The 17,683-nt window shown below is 52.6% G+C and overlaps 3 protein-coding genes across 5 annotated transcripts; 1 reads left to right on the forward strand and 2 right to left on the reverse strand.

Annotated features, from left to right (window-relative positions):
• Positions 1 to 180: 180 nt before the first annotated feature.
• ANKRD34A (ankyrin repeat domain 34A) lies at positions 181 to 2,485 on the reverse strand. The gene is made up of 3 exons (XM_030965139.1): positions 2,294 to 2,485; positions 477 to 1,756; positions 181 to 221 (listed from the first exon to the last, which is right to left on the reverse strand). Exons 2-3 carry the CDS (start codon positions 1,717 to 1,719, stop codon positions 181 to 183), a joined length of 1,284 nt encoding a protein of 427 aa, XP_030820999.1. The 5' UTR covers positions 1,720 to 1,756; positions 2,294 to 2,485.
• Positions 2,486 to 3,086: 601 nt separating this feature from the next.
• On the forward strand, positions 3,087 to 8,231 carry POLR3GL (RNA polymerase III subunit G like). Of its 2 annotated transcripts, XM_030965387.1 has the most exons (8): positions 3,087 to 3,187; positions 3,826 to 3,960; positions 4,976 to 5,105; positions 6,001 to 6,069; positions 6,166 to 6,222; positions 6,301 to 6,371; positions 7,389 to 7,502; positions 7,582 to 8,228. In XM_030965387.1, the coding sequence occupies exons 2-8, from the start codon at positions 3,841 to 3,843 to the stop codon at positions 7,666 to 7,668; spliced, it is 648 nt and encodes a 215-aa protein (XP_030821247.1). In that variant the 5' UTR covers positions 3,087 to 3,187; positions 3,826 to 3,840; the 3' UTR covers positions 7,669 to 8,228. The 2 variants fall into 2 exon arrangements, with proteins under 2 accessions (XP_030821247.1, XP_030821248.1); XM_030965388.1 differs by lacking the exon at positions 6,166 to 6,222 and having other exon boundaries at positions 7,582 to 8,231.
• Positions 8,232 to 11,694: 3,463 nt separating this feature from the next.
• On the reverse strand, positions 11,695 to 14,842 carry TXNIP (thioredoxin interacting protein). Of its 2 annotated transcripts, XM_030965490.1 has the most exons (8): positions 14,419 to 14,842; positions 13,787 to 13,859; positions 13,538 to 13,685; positions 13,164 to 13,266; positions 12,818 to 13,074; positions 12,562 to 12,718; positions 12,309 to 12,457; positions 11,695 to 12,224 (listed from the first exon to the last, which is right to left on the reverse strand). In XM_030965490.1, exons 1-8 carry the CDS (start codon positions 14,666 to 14,668, stop codon positions 12,177 to 12,179), a joined length of 1,185 nt encoding a protein of 394 aa, XP_030821350.1. In that variant the 5' UTR covers positions 14,669 to 14,842; the 3' UTR covers positions 11,695 to 12,176. The 2 variants fall into 2 exon arrangements, with proteins under 2 accessions (XP_030821350.1, XP_030821349.1); XM_030965489.1 differs by having other exon boundaries at positions 11,695 to 12,457.
• Positions 14,843 to 17,683: the final 2,841 nt, after the last annotated feature.

Raw genomic sequence — 17,683 nt, forward strand, 5'->3', positions numbered from 1 at the left:
TCATTAAAGCTCCCAAACCCCTTTCCCTAAAATCCTTCTCCATCCAAGCTGCTGCATCCCCAAGGATCCTGGAGATCCCTCCCAGCCTGGCAGTACAACAACTCAGGTCTCAAAAAAAAACCTCTTTTTTTTTCCCCTGGGATGCAACAGCTGTGCCCCCAAGCCCACAGATGTGCCCACTCACAGCCACTGAGCTACGCTGGGGCCTTTAATGCCAGACCCTGGGGGGAAAAAGCTGCTGGGAGGATGAGGCAGGAGCAGGAGGGGGATACTGGGGGGGGCCCTGGCAGTTGGGGTGCTCCCACCAGCTCCCCAAATTCGGGCTCGTGCAGACAGAGGGATGGAAGGATTGACCCTCAGCAGGGTCCGGAGCAGGGCGAGGCTTTCCCCAAGGGCTCCTGGCCTTGAGGGGGGGGTCCCTACGAGCCGGGCTCGGCTCCCAGCCCCCCGCAGAAGGCGCCGAGGTGCCGCAGCGCCTCGGGCTGCATGGAGTGGCGGCGGAGCAGCGCTCGGGGCGGCAGCGGCGGCAGCAGCCCCGCCCTGCCCGGAGGCTCCGCGGGGAACGTTCGAGCCGCGGCGCTCCAGCAGCCCCGCCGGGTTCCGCAGCGGCCCGGCAGCGGTGCCGAGCTCGGCGCTGGGGAGATCGCGCCGTAGGGGTTTGCCCCGTGGAGGATCGGGGGGAACCCAACGCGCCGGGGTGGGCACGGGGGGCACCCGTTCTGCCCAGGTGGCTCCTGGCAGCCCCGAGACCTCGCGGCCCTCCACGCTGTGCCGGCGAGGGCGCAGCCGCAGCCCCTCCAGCCCTGCTGCCAGCTGCTCCGGGGGGGCTGATGTCCCTTCTAAGGACCCCTCAGGAGAACCCCACGACCCTTCCGAGGGTCCCCGTGTCCCCTCCGGGGGTCCCCATATCTCATCTAAAGCTCTCCGCGCTCCCTCTGGGGGTCCCTGCGTCCCCTCCCCGCTTCCCTCCGAGTGTCCCCCCCGCATCCCCTCCACCGCCAACCCCCACGGCTCCGAGTTCAGCCTCTTCAGCTGCCGCTTGGGCCCGGCCCGGGATGGTTCTGGAGCTGCGGGAGCGGCGGGAGGGAAGCGGAACACATCGCGCTCCTCATCCCTCCCGCCGGCCCCGGGCGACGCCGCCGCCGCCGCCCGCACCTGCACCTGCGACGGGGACGCGCACAGAGCGGGCGAGGGCGGCGAGTTCAGGTACTGCCGGGTGGTCTTGGTGCCCCGGGGCGACGTGGCCGAGGTGATGATGATGACATCGCGCCCTCGCTCCCGACACGCGTCCAGCAGCACCTGCAGCGTCTCCCGGTCCCCTCGCTCCAAGGCGTAAACCAGCGCCGAGCCCCCGCCGTAATCGCGGGCGCTGGGGTCGGCACCGTGCGCCAGCAAAGTGGCCACCACGGCGGGGCCGGCTCGCTCGGCACAGGCGTGCATCAGCGCGGTTTTGCCGGCTTTGTCGGGGATGTTGGGGTCGGCGCCGTTCTCCAGCAGGTACTGAACCATCCGCGGCTGCTCGGGAGGTTCGGCGTAGCCGGCCCGGCACGCTGCCATCAGCGGCGTGGTGCCCGCCGCGTTGCCCTCGTTGATGTAGGCTCCCCCTTCGAGCAGCAGGCGGGTCAGGCGGAATTTCCCTTGGGAGACGGCGCGGAGCAGCGCCGAGCCCTCGGCCGGGATCATGGGGAGCGCCCCCGGTGGTACCGCGGCGCTGGGCATGGCCGGGCGCACGGGGGACGGGGGCGGCACTCGCTCACTGCGAGGGGGGAGGCTGCAGTGAGACCCCCAAGTGCCCCAGGATGGGGTGTCCCCTCTCCTTGCCTCAGTTTCCCCAGTTGGAAAGAGAGGGTTCCAGAGCTCGCCAGGCTGTGTCCTCCCTCTGCCCGCACTCCCAAACCCCGTTCCTCAAATGCCTTCCTGCACCCCCTCCTCATCCTCCTCTCTCTCCTCCCTTTGCCCCACCTGCTTCCCCTGCTCACACCCCATCCTTCCCGGTACCCCCATCATTCCCGGTACCCCCGTCCCTGTTCACATCCCATCATTCCCGGTACCCCCATCATTCCCGGTACCCCCATCATTCCCGGTACCCCCATGTTCCCGGTACTCCATCCCTGCCCGCCCGGTTCCCATGGCGACAGCCGCTCATCCCGCTCCGACCAGCCGGGAAAACGGGGGAGAACCCTCCCGGTCCCCTCCGTGAGACACCCCCGAACCCAGGGCCTGGGGGGCTGTCCCCTCACCCCCCCTCACAGCGGAGACCCCCCCATCCCGCCCCTCTCCATCCCCGTTTTACCGTGCCAACCGGAGCGTGGGCTCCCTCGTCGCGGTTCCCGCGGCCCCGGGGATGGGGCTGTCGGGGGCAGCGGCCCGTGGCCGCCATCCCGGCCTGCCGCCGGTGCGGCGGGGGGAGCGGGAGGTGATGGGGAGGGTCCCCCCCTCCCGCAGCGCTATTTTTGGCAGCTGCCGGCGCGGGGGGGGCTGGAGCCGGATGAATCACCCGCGGCGCATCCAGAGCCCGGCCCTGCGTGGGAGTGACGGGGGGGGATCGGGGGCTGGGGGGCACCGGGGGCTCTCGGGGGCCCGGGGGGCAGCGGGACCGGGGGGCACAGCCCGGCAGGACCGTGGGGCAGCGGGGCTGGGGGGGCTGAGGGCTCTGGAGCATCGGAAACTGGGGGAGGCCAAGGGGGCAGCGGGCCTGGGGGTTCCTACAGTGGGGCTGAGGGCAGTGGGCAGAGGGACTGGGGGGCACAGCATGGCAGGGCTGCGCTGGCACCGGTACCGGGGGCTGAGCTACCCCAGGGCAGAGGAGCTGGGAGGGTCCGGGCGTGAGGGGCCGAGGGACATTTTCATTCCCTTTTAATCCCCTTTTTATTCTTTTTTGATCCCGTTTTCATCCGTTTTTCACCCATTTTGCATCGATTTTCCATCCCCCTTTTTGGATCCCCCCCCATTCCCACCCCGCGCCCCCGGCCCCGCCCCCTCCGGTGATGCCTCTTTAGGCTCCGCCCCCTCGCTCTGACCCGCCAATCAACGCGGGGCTTGCGCACAAGCTCCGCCCCCTCTGCGCGGGGCGGGGCCACGGCGGCCGCGCGCACGTGGGGAGCGAGTGCGCTTGCGCAGAGCGGGACCGGTACCGGGAGCGACACCGGGAGCGACACCGGGAGCACGAGGGGACTCCGGGACTGGGGTACGAGGGGATATCGGTACCGGGACCGGGACTGGGGGTACGAGGGGATGTCGGTACCGGGACCGGGACTGGGGGTACGAGGGGATATCGGGATCGGGGGTACGAGGGGACACCGGTCGGGGTACGAGGGGACACCGGGATCGGGGTATGAGGGGACACCGGGACCGGGGTATGAGGGGATCGCATCGGTACCGGGGGAGACCGGGACTGGGGGTACGAGGGGACACCGGGACTGGGGTATGAGGGGATATCGGTACCGGGATCGGGGGGTACGAGGGGACACCGGGATCGGGGTATGAGGGGACACCGGGATCGGGGTATGAGGGGACACCGGGACCGGGGTATGAGGGGACACCGGGATCGGGGTATGAGGGGATATCGGGACCGGGGTACGAGGGGATTTCGAGACCGGGGTACGAGGGGACACCGGCACCGGGAGGGCCACCGGGACTGGGATCAGCACCGGCAGCAGCTTTCGGGGGACGGGAAAGAAACGACACCGAGGAGCAGCGGGTGGAACCGGGCCGGGGGATAACCGGGGCCCGGTGAGAGAGAGAGGCGCCGGCAGCGGCCCGAGGGGCGCTCGGGGCATCACCGGCCCCGGGGGCAGAACGGCACCGTGTCCCCGCTGTCCCCAGCGTGCCGGGCTCGGCATGGCGGGCCGGGGCCGCGGCCGGGGCCGGGGGCAGATGACGTTTAACGTGGAAGCCGTGGGCATCGGCAAGGGGGACGCGCTGCCGCCGCCCACCCTGCAGCCCTCGCCGCTCTTCCCGGTGAGTCCTCCGGGAATTCCGGGAGGTGGGGTGGGGGAAACGCCGATCAGGTGGGTTTAAACTTGTAAAAGTTTAATAGGAATGAAAAAAAAAAATTAAATAGTATAGTAATAATAAATACTACTAATACTAATAAAAAATGTTAATAAGTTATATAATAGTATAATGGTATGATAATATAATAATAATATAATACTAATAAATATTAATAAATAAAATTAATAACAATGCAATATATTAAATAATATCGTAATAATAAATACTACTATTAAATAATATTAATAAGTTACATAATAATATAATGATATAATAATACAATAAAACATATAATATATTATAGCATTATAATATATATTATATTATATATATTATATTATTATAATATATATTATCTTTTTTTTAATATGTATATATCCTAAAACACACTACTTAAGAAAATTAACATGGCATCACTTATACATATATATAAAAAATATATATTATATAGTATTGTTATAATAATATCATATATAAAAGATATATAATATATATTATATATTATATAATAATATAACTATCTATTATATAAAATATTATCTATAAATTACATATTATTATATTATTATAGTATGTATTATTTTAAGTATATAAATATATATTAATAATATATATTATTATATATATATGTATTATATTTTTTATTCTATATATTTATTATATTATTTATATATATACATATATATATATATATATACACACATTTTTATATATATACATATATTATACATATATATACACACATTTTTATATATACATATATATATACACACATATATGTATACATATATATATGCACACATTTTAATATATATACATATATATATGTATATATATCGTAAAGCACACTTCTTAAGAAAATCAACACCGCATCACTTTCTACCCTAACACACATCGCCCTCATTGCAATATTTACCAAACCCAATGACAACAAATGATAAAATATTCATTTGATTCATTTTTCCCCGTCCCTGCGCAGGCGCTGGAGCGCCGCGCCGCGCCCCTGCCCGGCGGCGAGGAGGGCGAGTACATGCTGGCGCTGAAGCAGGAGCTGCGCCGCGCCATGAAGGGGCTCCCGTACTTCGTCAAACCGGGGGCGCCCCGCAGAGGTACCGGCGGCACCGGGGCTGCCTCCGCTGTGCCCCGGGGCAGGGAGGGAGGGAGGGAGGCAGCTCGTCCCGGTCTGCGGCTCCAGAGCTCACCTGCAGCACCAGCCCTCCCGTTTTATCCTCCTGTTTCATTTCCCCCATTAGATTCCCCCCATTTCATTCCCATTTCATTCCCATTTTATTTCTTTTCCCCCGTTTTATCCCCCCATTTAATTTCCCCCATTAGATTCTCCCCATTTTATTCCCCCCATTTCATTCCCATTTCATTCCCCTTTTATTTCTTCTCCCCCATTTTATCCCCACATTATATTCTTCCCATTATATCCCCCCCATTTCATTCCCGTTTCATTCCCATTATTTATTTTCCCCCGTTGTATCCCCCCATTATATTCTCCCCATTTCATTCCCCCATTTTATTCCCCCCATTTCATTCCCATTTTATTTATTTTCCCCCATTTTATCCCCCCCATTTCATTCCCCCCATTTCATTCCCATTTCATTCCCATTTTATTTATTTTCCCCTGTTTTATCCCCCCATTATATTCACCCCATTTCATTCCCATTTTATTCCCATTATTTACCCCCCCCCCATTTTATTCCCCCCTTTTTATCCCCACTATTTATTCCCCCCCCATTTTTTCCCCCCCATTTTATTCTCATTTTATTCCCTCCAGCTGTGCCACCTCGTGCCATCATCCATCCATCCATCCCCGGGGGTGGCCGCCCCCAAATCCCCTCTGAGTGTCCCCAAACCCCTCAGAGTCTCCCTAAATCCCACCAAAATGTCCCAAATCCCTGCAGAGTGTCCCCAAATCCCCCGAAATGTCCCCAGATCCCCCCAGAGTGTCCCCAAATGCCCCGAAACGCCCCCAAATCCCCTGAAATGCCCCCGCAGACATCGAGCGCTACTCGGACAAGTACCAGCTCTCCAGCCCCGTGGACAACGCCATCGACTGGAGCCCAGGTGAGGGCACCTGCTGGGGACCCGGGGGGGGTCCTGGGGGGGCACACGGAGTTTTTTGGGGTCCCCCCAATGCCCGGGTTTGTGTCCCCCCCCCAGACTGGCGGCGGCTCCCGCGGGAGTTGAGGATCCGCGTGCGGCGCCCACGCAGGGGCCGTGAGTGACCCCACCCTGCCCCCCCCCTCGTGTCCCCATTGTCCCCTGGGGGGGTGACAGTGCCCTGTGCCCCCCCAGGGACCCCCGGCCCTGTCCCCAAGCAGCAGCAGGTGGCCCTGGACAAGGAGGAGGCCATCAAGAAGCTGGAGGTACGGGGGTGAAGGGCAGCGGCTGTTGGGTTTGCGGGGATGGTGAAGCTGACTCGGTGCTCTCCTTAATTCATTTTACAATAAATTTATAATACTTCATAGTACAATTTCATTTCTGGTACTTTATAATACTATATGAATTTATCATACTATGTTGTATTTAAAAACACTATACTATAGTATGTTCTCAGGAGGCGAATTTATTATTTTATAATGCTACCTTATATTTAAAAATACTATCATTTTAAAATATTATTTAAAATTTTATATTTTAAAATACTACCTATTACTTTATAATACTATATTCTGTTTAAAAAGACTATTTCTTACTTTATTATATTATATGATATTGAAGAATACTATTTTTCCAATCACACAATTATTTATTACACTATATTCTATTTTAAAATACTATTTATTCCTTTATTATACTATATTATATTGAAAAATACTATTTATTCCTTTATAACCCTATATTATATTGAAAAATACTATTTATTATTTATTGTACTATATTCTATTTTAAAATACTATTTATTAATTTAGAATGCTATGTTCTATTTAAAAATACTATACTAAAGAATACAGAAAAGACACTTACTGAAAGGTAAGTTAAAAAAAGATAATAATGAAAATATAAAAAGATAATAATGCAAAAAAGATAAAAGATAATAATGAAAAAGATAATGATGAAAATTCGTGACTCTTTCCAGAATCTTGACACAGTTTGGCTCTGATTGGCCAATTAGTAAAAAAACCAATTAAGCAGAATCCAACCAAACAATCCCCAAACGCATTCCAAAGCAGCAAAACACAGGAGAAGCAAATGAGACCACAGTTGGTTTCATTTCTCCTGAGGTTTCTCAGCTTCCCAGGAGCAAAATCCTGGGATTTTTTCAGAGAAAACCGAAGGGATTTTTCCAGAAAATGTGAATCCCGCAGGGGGTGGCCCCAGTGGGTGGATTTGGGGATTTGGGGTTTTTTGTCCCCCCGGTGACGCCCCCTGAGCCCCCCCAGAGCCTGGAGAAGAAGGAGGAGGAGGTGACGTCAGAGGAGGAAGAGGAGAAGGAGGAGGAAGAAGAAGGGAAGGAGGAGGAGGAGGAGGAGTACGATGAGGAGGAGCACGAAGAGGTGGAAAAGGGGGGACCTGGGGGGGTTGGGGGTGCTCAGGGGTCTCCAGGTGCCACCTGCGCCCCCTGTGTCCCCCCAGGAGACCGACTACGTCCTGTCCTACTTCGACAACGGGGAGAGCTTCGGGCCCGACAGCGACGACAACGGCGACGAGGCCGTGTACTGACCCCAAAACAGCGGGCACTGACCCCAAAACAATGGGCACTGACCCCAAAAATGGGCACCCCAAAATGGGCACTGACCCCAAAACGGGCACTGACCCCAAAACGGGCACTGACCCCAAACGGGCACTGACCCCAAAAACGGGCACTGCCCCACAGCCCTGGCACAGCAGGGGTGCCCTCACCTCCCCAGGGGACACCCTCATATCCCTTGGGGACATTGGGGTGACACTGGGGTCCCTGTCCTTTCCTTGGGGACCTTGGGGTCCCCCTGGGAACATTGGGGTGACATTGGGGTCCCTGTTACACCCTTGGGGACATTGGGGTCACATTGGGGTCCCTGTTCCCCCCCTTGGGGACAGTGGGGTGACATTGGGGTCCCTGTTATCCCTTGGGGACATTGGGGTGACATTGGGGTCCCTGTCCCTCCCTTGGGGACATTGGGGTGACATTGGGGTCCCTGTCCCCCCCTTGGGTACATTGGGGTGACATTGGGTTCCCTATTATCCCCTGGGGACATTGGGGTGACATTGGGGTCCCTGTCTTCCCCTTGGGGACATTGGGGTGACATTGGGGTCCCTGTTATCCCCTGGGGACATTGGGGTGACATTGGGGTCCCTGTTATCCCCTTTGGGACATTGGGGTGACATTGGGGTCCCTGTCCCCCCCTTGGGGACATTGGGGTGACATTGGGGTCCCTGTTATCCCTTGGGGACATTGGGGTCCCTGTTCCCCCCTTGGGGACATTGGGGTGACATTGGGGTCCCTGTTATCCCTTGGGGACATTGGGGTCCCTGTCCCTCCTTGGGGACATTGGGGTGCCCCTTGTCCTGTCATTCCCTTTGTCACCACCAGGTGGCGCCGGCGCTCCAGGCCCGGTTTGGGTGGGGGCGGGACCCCCCCCCCGAATTTTGGGGGCTTTTTTTTGGGTGGATTTTGTGTGAATTAAAAATATTTTTGGCATTTCTGGCTCAGCTTTTGGTGTTTTTTGCGCGGGGGGTTTGGATAAGGAGGTTAGCAGAGGCTAAAAGGGATTAAAATGGGGAAAGGGGTTTTGGGGGGATGAAATGTGGGGTTTTTTTGGGTGGAAAATGTGTTTTTATAAAGGAAAAGATATTTGGGGAGGAAAAGTTTTATGGGGAGGGGAAAGTGGTATTTTTTTTTGGGGGGTGGAAAAAGTTGGTTTTGGGACATAAAGTTTTTTAGGGGCTATTTTTTGGGGTGACAAGGTGGATTTTTGGGGAGTAAAGGTGAAGTTTTGGGGAGGGAAAGGTAACATTGTGGGGCAAGATGTCTTTTTGGGGGGAAAAATGTATTTTGGGGGAGGGAAAAATACGTTTTGGGTAGAATGTGCATTTTTGAGGGAGGAAACTTTGGTTTCTTGCGGGGGGACGTGTCCTTTGGAGGGGCAAGGTGTATTTTTAAAATAACATTTCAGGGGTTTTAGGTGATAAGGTGGATTTTTGGGGGGAGGAAAAAACAATTTTTTTTTTCAGGGCTGACTTTTCAGAGTGAGAAAATGCGGATTTTTCGGGGGGGGGTTGAAACATTTTTTGGTGGGCACAGAGCTTTTTTGGGGAGGGGGGGGAGTTTTTTACGGGGATGAAGATTTTGGGGCGGGGGGTGAGGAGTTTTGGGGAAGTTCATTGTGGGGTTTTTTGGGGGGGAGGGAGGAGCTGTTTTTCTCTCGCTCTGGGGTTTGTTTGTGCCTCAGGGCTGCTCACACCATTGTCACATGCTGTCCCCTTTCCCCCCCCCACTCCAGTTCCTGTTTGTGGCCACGGAACATTCCAGCAATTCTGAACTTCCAGCTGCTCCAAAACCATTTTTATCCATTTTTTTTTCTCCTCTTTTCCAGTGAAAAATCTGATTTTTGGGGGTGGGATTTGTGCCCCCAAGCCTGGAAAAGGATTTGGGGTTGGGCAAAGTGCCCAAATCCCTTTGGGTGTTGTCCCCCCCAGCTGCGTGCCTCAGTTTCCCCGTTTCCCACCCCAAATTCTGCTCCCAGTTTAACCCAGGTGGGAGTTCTGGGGTTCCCCAAACCAAGGGGGGGACCCCAAAAACAAAAACCAACCAGGGAGGGTCAGGCTGAACGCCCAGAGCTGCCCCGGCACCCGCGGCGATAATGAGGGAGGTTTATGGCCTTAATTAGATTAATTAGGGCTGTAAAATGGGGAGGGGGGGGGCAGAGTTCAGCCCCTGGGGTGGGGGTGGGGGGAGAGTGTAGGGGAAAAAAAAAAAAAATTTTAGGGGGAAAAAAAGGGAATCAACAATTTCAGGGGGGAAAAAGAACAGTTTCAGGGTGGAAAATCAACAGTTTTAGGGGGAAAAATCAACAATTCCAGGGGGAGAAAATCAACAATTTTAGGGGGAAAAAAATCAACAATTTCAGGGGGAAAAATCAACAGTTTTAGTGGGGGAAATCTACAATTTCAGTGGGGGAAAATGAACAGTTTCAGGGGAAAATCAACAATTTCAGGGGGAAAAATCAACAGTTTTAGTGGGGGAAATCTACAATTTCAGTGGGGGAAAATGAACAATTTCAGGGGAAAATCAACAATTTCAGGGGGAAAAATCAACAGTTTTAGTGGGGGAAATCTACAATTTCAGTGGGGGAAAATGAACAATTCCAGGGGGAAAATCAACAATTTTAGGGGGAAAAATCAACAATTCCAGGGGGAAAAATGAAGTTTCAGGGGGTGGAGTAACCAGTAGGGGACTGGGATTGTCTCCCTAATTTTTTGGGCGACTCTGGAAGTGTGTCCCGAATTTTTGTGGGGCTCTGGAAGTGTCTCTCTAATTTTTTGGGGGGCTCTGGGATTGTCTCTCTGATTTTTGGGGGCTCTGGGATTATCTCCCGAATTTTTGGGGGGCTCTGGGAGTGTCTCTGATTTTTGGGGGACTCTGGGAGTGTCTCTCTGATTTTTGGGGGGCTCTGGGATTGTCTCTCCGATTTTTGGGGGCTCTGGGAGTGTCTCTGATTTTTGGGGGCTCTGGGATTGTCTCTCTGATTTTTGGGGGCTCTGGGATTGTCTCTCTCATTTTTTTGGGGCTGTCCGTTCCTCCCCTTTCTCTGAGCCCAGCCCAGCCCATCCTGGCCCAGAGCAGGGCGACCTTTTCCCTCCTTGGCCAGAATCCAGAACGGCTCAAATTCCAAAAAAAAAAAAAAAAAAAAAACCCGGAATAAAGCTGGGGGGCCAGGCCAGGGATTTTTTGGGGGGGCTCCAAGTGGGAGAGAGGGCGAGAAGCAAAGCCGAGGTCGTGGCCTTGTTTTTTGGACGCCAGAACCTTTCGCCCACATCCCAAAACGGAGCCTGGGGGTGCTCCCAGAGCAGGGCCAAAAAAAGGCAGGAAAAACAGGAACGCTCCGCTGCCTGCCTCAGTTTCCCCGCTCTGTTTTCGTCTCTCCGTGCCTCAGTTTCCCCTCTTTGTATTGTTTTTCTGCTCCGCTTTTTTGCTTTTTTTTTCCCCTGGAAAAACCAGGAACACCTCCCAGCAAAAAGGCAGCAGAAGCAGTTCCTGCCTCAGTTTCCCCACTCTGCACCTCTCAGTCTGTTTTCATCTCTCCGTGCCTCAGTTTCCCCTCCTTGCACTGTTTTTCTGCTCAGCTTTTTTGCTTTTTTTTTCCCCTGGAAAAACCAGGAAAACCTCCCAGCAAAAAGGCAGCAAAAGCAGTTCCTGCCTCAGTTTCCCCGCTCGGTTTTCATCTCTCCGTGCCTCAGTTTCCCCTCTTTTTATTGTTTTTCTGCTCAAATTTTCTGCTTTTTTTTTCCCTGGAAAAAACAAGAAACCCCTCCAGTGCTGCTCCCAGAAAAAAAACCCAGAAGCCCCTCCCAGAAAAAAACCCAAAAATTGGGAAAATAATTAATTTCCATCCTGATTCCAAGGGGGTTCCCGCCACCCTCCCAGCCCCGAGACAGACACCAGACAAAAGAATAATTTCATTTATTTATTACAACTTTTATTACAAATTTCGCCCCTCGGGGGCCACATAAAAGTACAAAATTTGCATTTTTGTGCTTCCCCCCCCCCCCCCCGGAACGCTATGTACAAAAAACCAGAGTACAAAAGGTCGTGACACCAACTTGGTGTCGCGACAGGACGGATGGCCGATGTCACAATGTCACAGCGCCCCCTTCTCTCCCTCGGCGGGAGCGCCCAGAGTCACGAAATTAAGATGGAATTAATTAAAACCCACAACTCCCTGCCTGTCCCGTGTCGCGACAGGGCAAGCACCACGCCAGCCGAGGTTTCCCAGCTGGATCTGCTTTGTTTTTCCCCACAGTCCTTGAGGGATTTTTTGGGTTTTTTTTTCCCCCTCGAGGTTTGAGGTGAGGAATGCAGGAATTCCTCGGCGATGCAGCGATTCCTGAGGCTGCAGCGATTCCTCGGCGGTGCAGCAGTTCCTGGGGATGCAGGAATTCCTCGGGAACGCAGCAGCTCCTCAGGAATGTGGCATTTCTTTTTCCCCCTCTCTCCAGGTTACGAGTCCAGATCCCCGCGAGCGTGGAGCTCACTGGATGTTGTTGTTGTTGGTGTTGTTGGACACGCAGGGATCCACCTGGGAGCAGGAGGAGGGTGAGGAACGCGGGCAGGTGAGCCCGGCTCCACCTGGTCCCTCCCCTGGCGCCGCTGCCGTGCTCACCTCCGTGTAGGTGGGGGGAGGCATGAACTTGAACTCGGGCGCGTACATGAAGATGGGGCTGTCAAAGCCATCGGGATCGTCCAGCAGGGGCGTGGTGGGGCTTTCCAGCCGGTGATCCTCGGGAACGATGTCCAGGTAGCACGGGGGAGCTGTGGGGAGGCAGGAGGGACCGGTGAGCTCAGCTGGGAGGACACAAAGGGGCTCTGAGCCCACCACGGAGGGGATCCCACCCTGTGCAGCCCACCCCGCTCACCCTCGGGAGCATCTGGGAGGTTCAGGTCCACCCAGCTCATCTCAGAACTGGTCTGACTGGCCATGCTGGAGCTGCGGCTGCCGATGCCAGAGCGGCTCCCGATGACCAGAGGCAGCTCCAGGATGATTTTCTTGGAGCCTGGCACGCTGACATAAATCTGCAAAAATAAAAAATAAAAGCCAAAATTTAGAGGTCTGTAGGACAAAACCCCAGGATGAGAAAGATGCCCAAGATGAGGAGGAAGATGAAGGCTCACCTGCAGGAAATACTCCACTCTCAGGATGTTGCAGCCCAGGATGGAAGGTTTGAGCTTCCTCACACGGATGGTTTTGCCACGCCACGACTCGGAGGTGCCAGAGATGATGTGGTTGCCACGAACGCAGGAGAGTTTTTGGGAGAACACCTTGGTCTGCCCGTTGGCCAGGTAGGTGTGCTTGGCCACGATGGCTGCCTTGGGCACCACGATGCGCGAGCAGGTGTTCTCAAAGTCGGCGTTGATGCAGATCTCGTCACCTGCCAAGGCAATGACCCACTTGTTAAAGGTGTTGGGGGTTTCCTCGCTGGTTCCCCCACTCCAGCTCCCTGCTCCCAGCAATCCTCACCTTCACAGAAGCCCTTCCTGTCGATCTGGGCGCTGACAGACACGCGTCCGTCTGGGATGAACATGCACGACACTTTCTTCTCCTTTTTGGCTGCAACTGGAGACTGTGGGGAGAGGGAACAGTCAAACACCGGCCCCATCGTGTCCTTCCAACCCTTCCTTCCTCCTTTTTTTCCTTCCCCTTTTTGCAAACCAACCCTCAAACTCCCCTGGAGTACCCAACACGCCCCACCCAGTGTCAGTTTCTGGAATTATCCACAACTCCTTAATCCCACCCTTAATCCCACTCAGATCTGATTAAAGCCACCACTGGCTTGGGCTGACCCTCCCCAAGGGCTTTTCTCACCAGCTTGGGGAGAGAAAAGGGGGGCTCACCAGCAATTCTGGGGTGTTCACATCCACAGGATCCATCACCTCGAAGCGTTTCTTGATCTGCTGAGTGGGGCAGGCCGGGCGCTCCAGCGACGCCTGCACCCAGTAATCCACAGAGCCATACTTGCCCTTGAACGTGGTGCCCAGCGGCCTGGAGACACACACGGGGTCACTCCAGAGCCAAAACAGCCATTTTCCAGTTTAATTCCCGTTTAATTCCACCCCCAGTGGCAGCTGCTGCCTCATACTCACCCCTGGGGCAGCTCGAAGCCGAATTTGTACTCGTACTTGTTGCCGGGTCTCAGGATGACTGAGCCGTCCTCGTCTGGAGGAGGAAAAGGGGAGGGAAAACATCAGGGTGGTGATCCTGAGCTCCAAGGGTGTTGGCCAACACCTGTCCACACCCCGGGAACCCCGTGTTCTGTCCCTTCACCTCGCCAACACCCCGGGGCAGAACAGAGCGTCTCGGCGGCTCCACCCCAGCTCCAGTTTCCCCTTTATCTCCCAGCTCCAGCCCCAGGGTGTGATCCTGTTCCTGGCCCTGACCGTGCCACCAATGTTCCCAACCCCTGTGGAGTCAAAACACACCACAGCAGCTCCCCGGGCTCTGATTTTGTCCTTTAGCTCCCAAACTTCGACTTGGCTTGGCCAAGTTGTTAAGTTTTCCTAGATTTGGTCATTTTTTCCCCCAAGTTCCAGACACAGCATTAACGCTGCGCTGGTGATCAAGGGGCTCCACTGGGATTTAGGGGCGCTGCTCCCAAACCCCCTACCCCAATCCAGCCTCACCACACCCCTTCTGTGACCAACCCCTGAGCTCGGCTGGGTTTATAAACCAATATTTAAGGCCACCCTCGCCCCTTTTTCCAGCCCCATGGCCTCACCTGTGGGCTGCTCCTCGAGGGCCAGCACGTCCTCGAAGCGCAGGTACTCCATCTCCTGCCGGCACTGCGCCGGGCCCTTGGCCCAGGTCACCCTGGCCACGCCACACGCCAACACCTTGACGGCGGTGACACGGGTCACCTCGGCCACCTCCACCAGCACTCGCCCGGCCACCTTGTCCCCGCTGAAGTAAACCTTGTCGGGCTCGCTGAAGGCCACAGCGAAGTTCTTCACCTTCTTGAACATCACCATGGCTGGGGTAGGACGAGGATGAACGGTTTGATCAAGTAAAGGCTGCAGGGTTTTATCCCCGTAGGGCAACAAAAATCCGCCCGAAGCAAAAATAAAAAAAAAAAAAAAAAAGCGAGCGAGGGCTTTGTTTAGAGAGACGCTGCGAAGTTCCCACAGGACCTGCTGCCCCGGGACCTCAGCGCTCTGAGGGAGCCGCTGCTGTCTCTGCCTTTTATAGGCTCGGGGGCCCCGCCCACCCCCGCCCGCGCCTGTTGCTCCCGGGGCCGCCACGCTGAGGGCGCGTGGCCGGGCGTGCTGCTCGCGTGATCAGCGCGCTCATTGGCTGCCGCTGCCTTGTTTACGGCAGCACTGACCAATCAGAGCAGCGGCCGGGGAGCGTGGACAGCGTGTGAAGGAAAGCCGCGCGTGTTCAGTGGGGGCGGGACGGACGGGGGCGGAGTGACAGCTCGGGGGGCCAATGGGGAGCGAGGACGGGCGGTGGCTCTGGCCAATGGCGAGCGCGGAACACGATGTCATGTTCCCAGGGTGGGGGGGGGGGGCGGGGGTGTTGTTCCCAGTTTGGGACAGGCCGCGTTGTACTGGGAGCGCTGGGAGCGGCCCTGAGGGGTGGGGAGGCTTCACCTCCTTCCTCAGAATCCTCCTCCCCACCCAGGGCAGCCTGGGGGCGCCTCCATTGCCCTCCTTCAGCCCCCCCCCGTGAACTCTCCCCTACTAATTTGGGTCAATTAGGGCGGGTTTGGGGTACGGATGGAACTGGGGTGGCTGGGCAGGATTTTCCCTTTTCTGCTGCTTCCATCCCCTGGAATCCTTCAGCTGGTTCTCAGGGGTTCCCTCACCCCCCCTGGGTGGTATTTTCACACACCCCCCCGCCCACATTCCTCCTCATTATTTGGGGTAAATAAGGGTGAATTTGGGGCTTTAAACCTGAATTTGGGGTTCCCTCCCTGTTCCCGGTGTGTTTGTGGGACTGTTCCCACCGCCTCAGTGGTATTTATTTTCACCCCCCCTGCACACACTGCCCTCTGTTATTTGGGGTAAACAAGGCTGAGTTTGGGGGGGGTTCACCACCAAAACCTGAATTTGGGGGTTCCCTCCTTGCTCCGGATGTGTTTCTGACACTCCCTCCCAATATTTCGGGCAAAGAGGGATGATTTTGGCGATTCTCTCCCTCTTTCTGGTGTATTTTTGGCAGTTTTTTGCTTCCCACTCAGCTTGGGGACGCTTTTCCCCCGAAATATCCCTCCCAAACCCCCACCCGAGCTGCAGCAAACACACAAATCCATTCCACAACCCCTGGCCCTGTTTTCCAGCAGGGGATTTGAGCAGTAAAACAGAATTTCTCCTCCCTTCCAACCCCTCCAAAAGAGACTTTGACTTCCAAGAAACCATCAGATTTCCCTCCCTGCATCAGGATTTCTCCAGAACAAGAATTTGCTTTTTTCCTCTTTTTTTCCCCCGGTTTTTGGTGCTTTCCCACCTCAGGAAAACACAGATAAAGGAGGAGAACAATGCCCAGGGAGCCCTGGCCCTGTTTTCCAGGGATTTGGGCAGTAAAACAGAATTTCTCCTCCTCCCCAACCCCTCCAAAGGAGACTCATTTCTGAGAAACGATCAGATTTCTCTCCCTACATCAGCATTGCTCACTCCAGGACAAGAATTTGCTTTTTTCCTCTTTTTTCCCCCCAGTTTTGGTGCTTTCCCACCTCAGGAAAATGCAGAGGAAAGAGGAGAACAATGCCCAGGGAGCCCCGGCCCTGTTTTCCAGCTGGGACTCGAGCAGAGAAACAGAATTTCAGTTTCAGCATTAGTCCACGACAAGAATTTCCTCTTTTCCTCTTTATTTTTTCCCCCAGATCTGGTCCTTTCCCAGCTCAGGAGAAGCAGAGGAAGCAGAACAATGTCCATGGGGCGAGCCAGCGGTGGAAATAGGAGTGGCTGCCATTGCCAGGGAGCTTTTGTTGCTTTTGGATTTTTGTTGGGTTTGCTGGGAGTTGCCCTTCAGGGGTTGTTTGTTTGTCCCGCTGTTCCTGGCGCTTTTCCTGCCCTTCTTCCCCCCGGAGTTAATTCACACCTGATCGTATAAACCGATAAAGCTCCGGATAAACCCCGGGGCATAAACTGCCCTCCTGCCAAGCCGCAGGACAGAATTCCACCTTGACAGGGAATTATTCCCTGGGTTGGTGCAGAATGCAGGAACTTTTACCTTTATTTCTCTAGGCCCTGTTGTCTCCCACTAGGAAAAAAAATGATGGGTTAATGGAGAAATAGGGAATAATAATAATAATAATAATAATAATAATAATAATAATAATAATAATAATAATAATAATAATAATAATAATATTATTATTATTATTATTATTATACAACTATAATTATAATAGAAATTTTATATAACATATAATTATAATATGAATTTTATATAATATGTAATTATAATATGAATATAATATAAAATAAATATTTATATATTTCTATAAATACAAAGTATATATTTATATCATACGTGTATGTATTTATTTCTATATTATGTTTATATAGCATATATTTCTATTCATTTATATTTTAAATATAAATAGATAATATATTTATATGATCTATTTATATTTATATATTTATATAACACTATTCATATATTTAATATATATTACTATATTGATAGAATATATTAATATATTGATATATTGATATAATATAATTAATACATTATATTAATATATTTATATATTAATATAATATATTTAATATACTATATCAATATATTGATATATTATATAATATATTTAATACATTATATATATATAGATGTATTAATATAATATATTTAATATATTGATAGAATACATTTAATATATTAATATGTATTAATTATATATAATATATTTAATATATTGATAGAATACATTTAATATATTAATATGTATTAATTATATATAATATGGATTTATTTATTATATTATACTTATATAATATAATATAATATATATAATATATTATATATAAATATATATAATA

The sequence above is a fragment of the Camarhynchus parvulus genome, chromosome 25 (assembly GCF_901933205.1).
Source record: "Camarhynchus parvulus chromosome 25, STF_HiC, whole genome shotgun sequence".
NCBI classification, from domain to species: domain Eukaryota; kingdom Metazoa; phylum Chordata; class Aves; order Passeriformes; family Thraupidae; genus Camarhynchus; species Camarhynchus parvulus.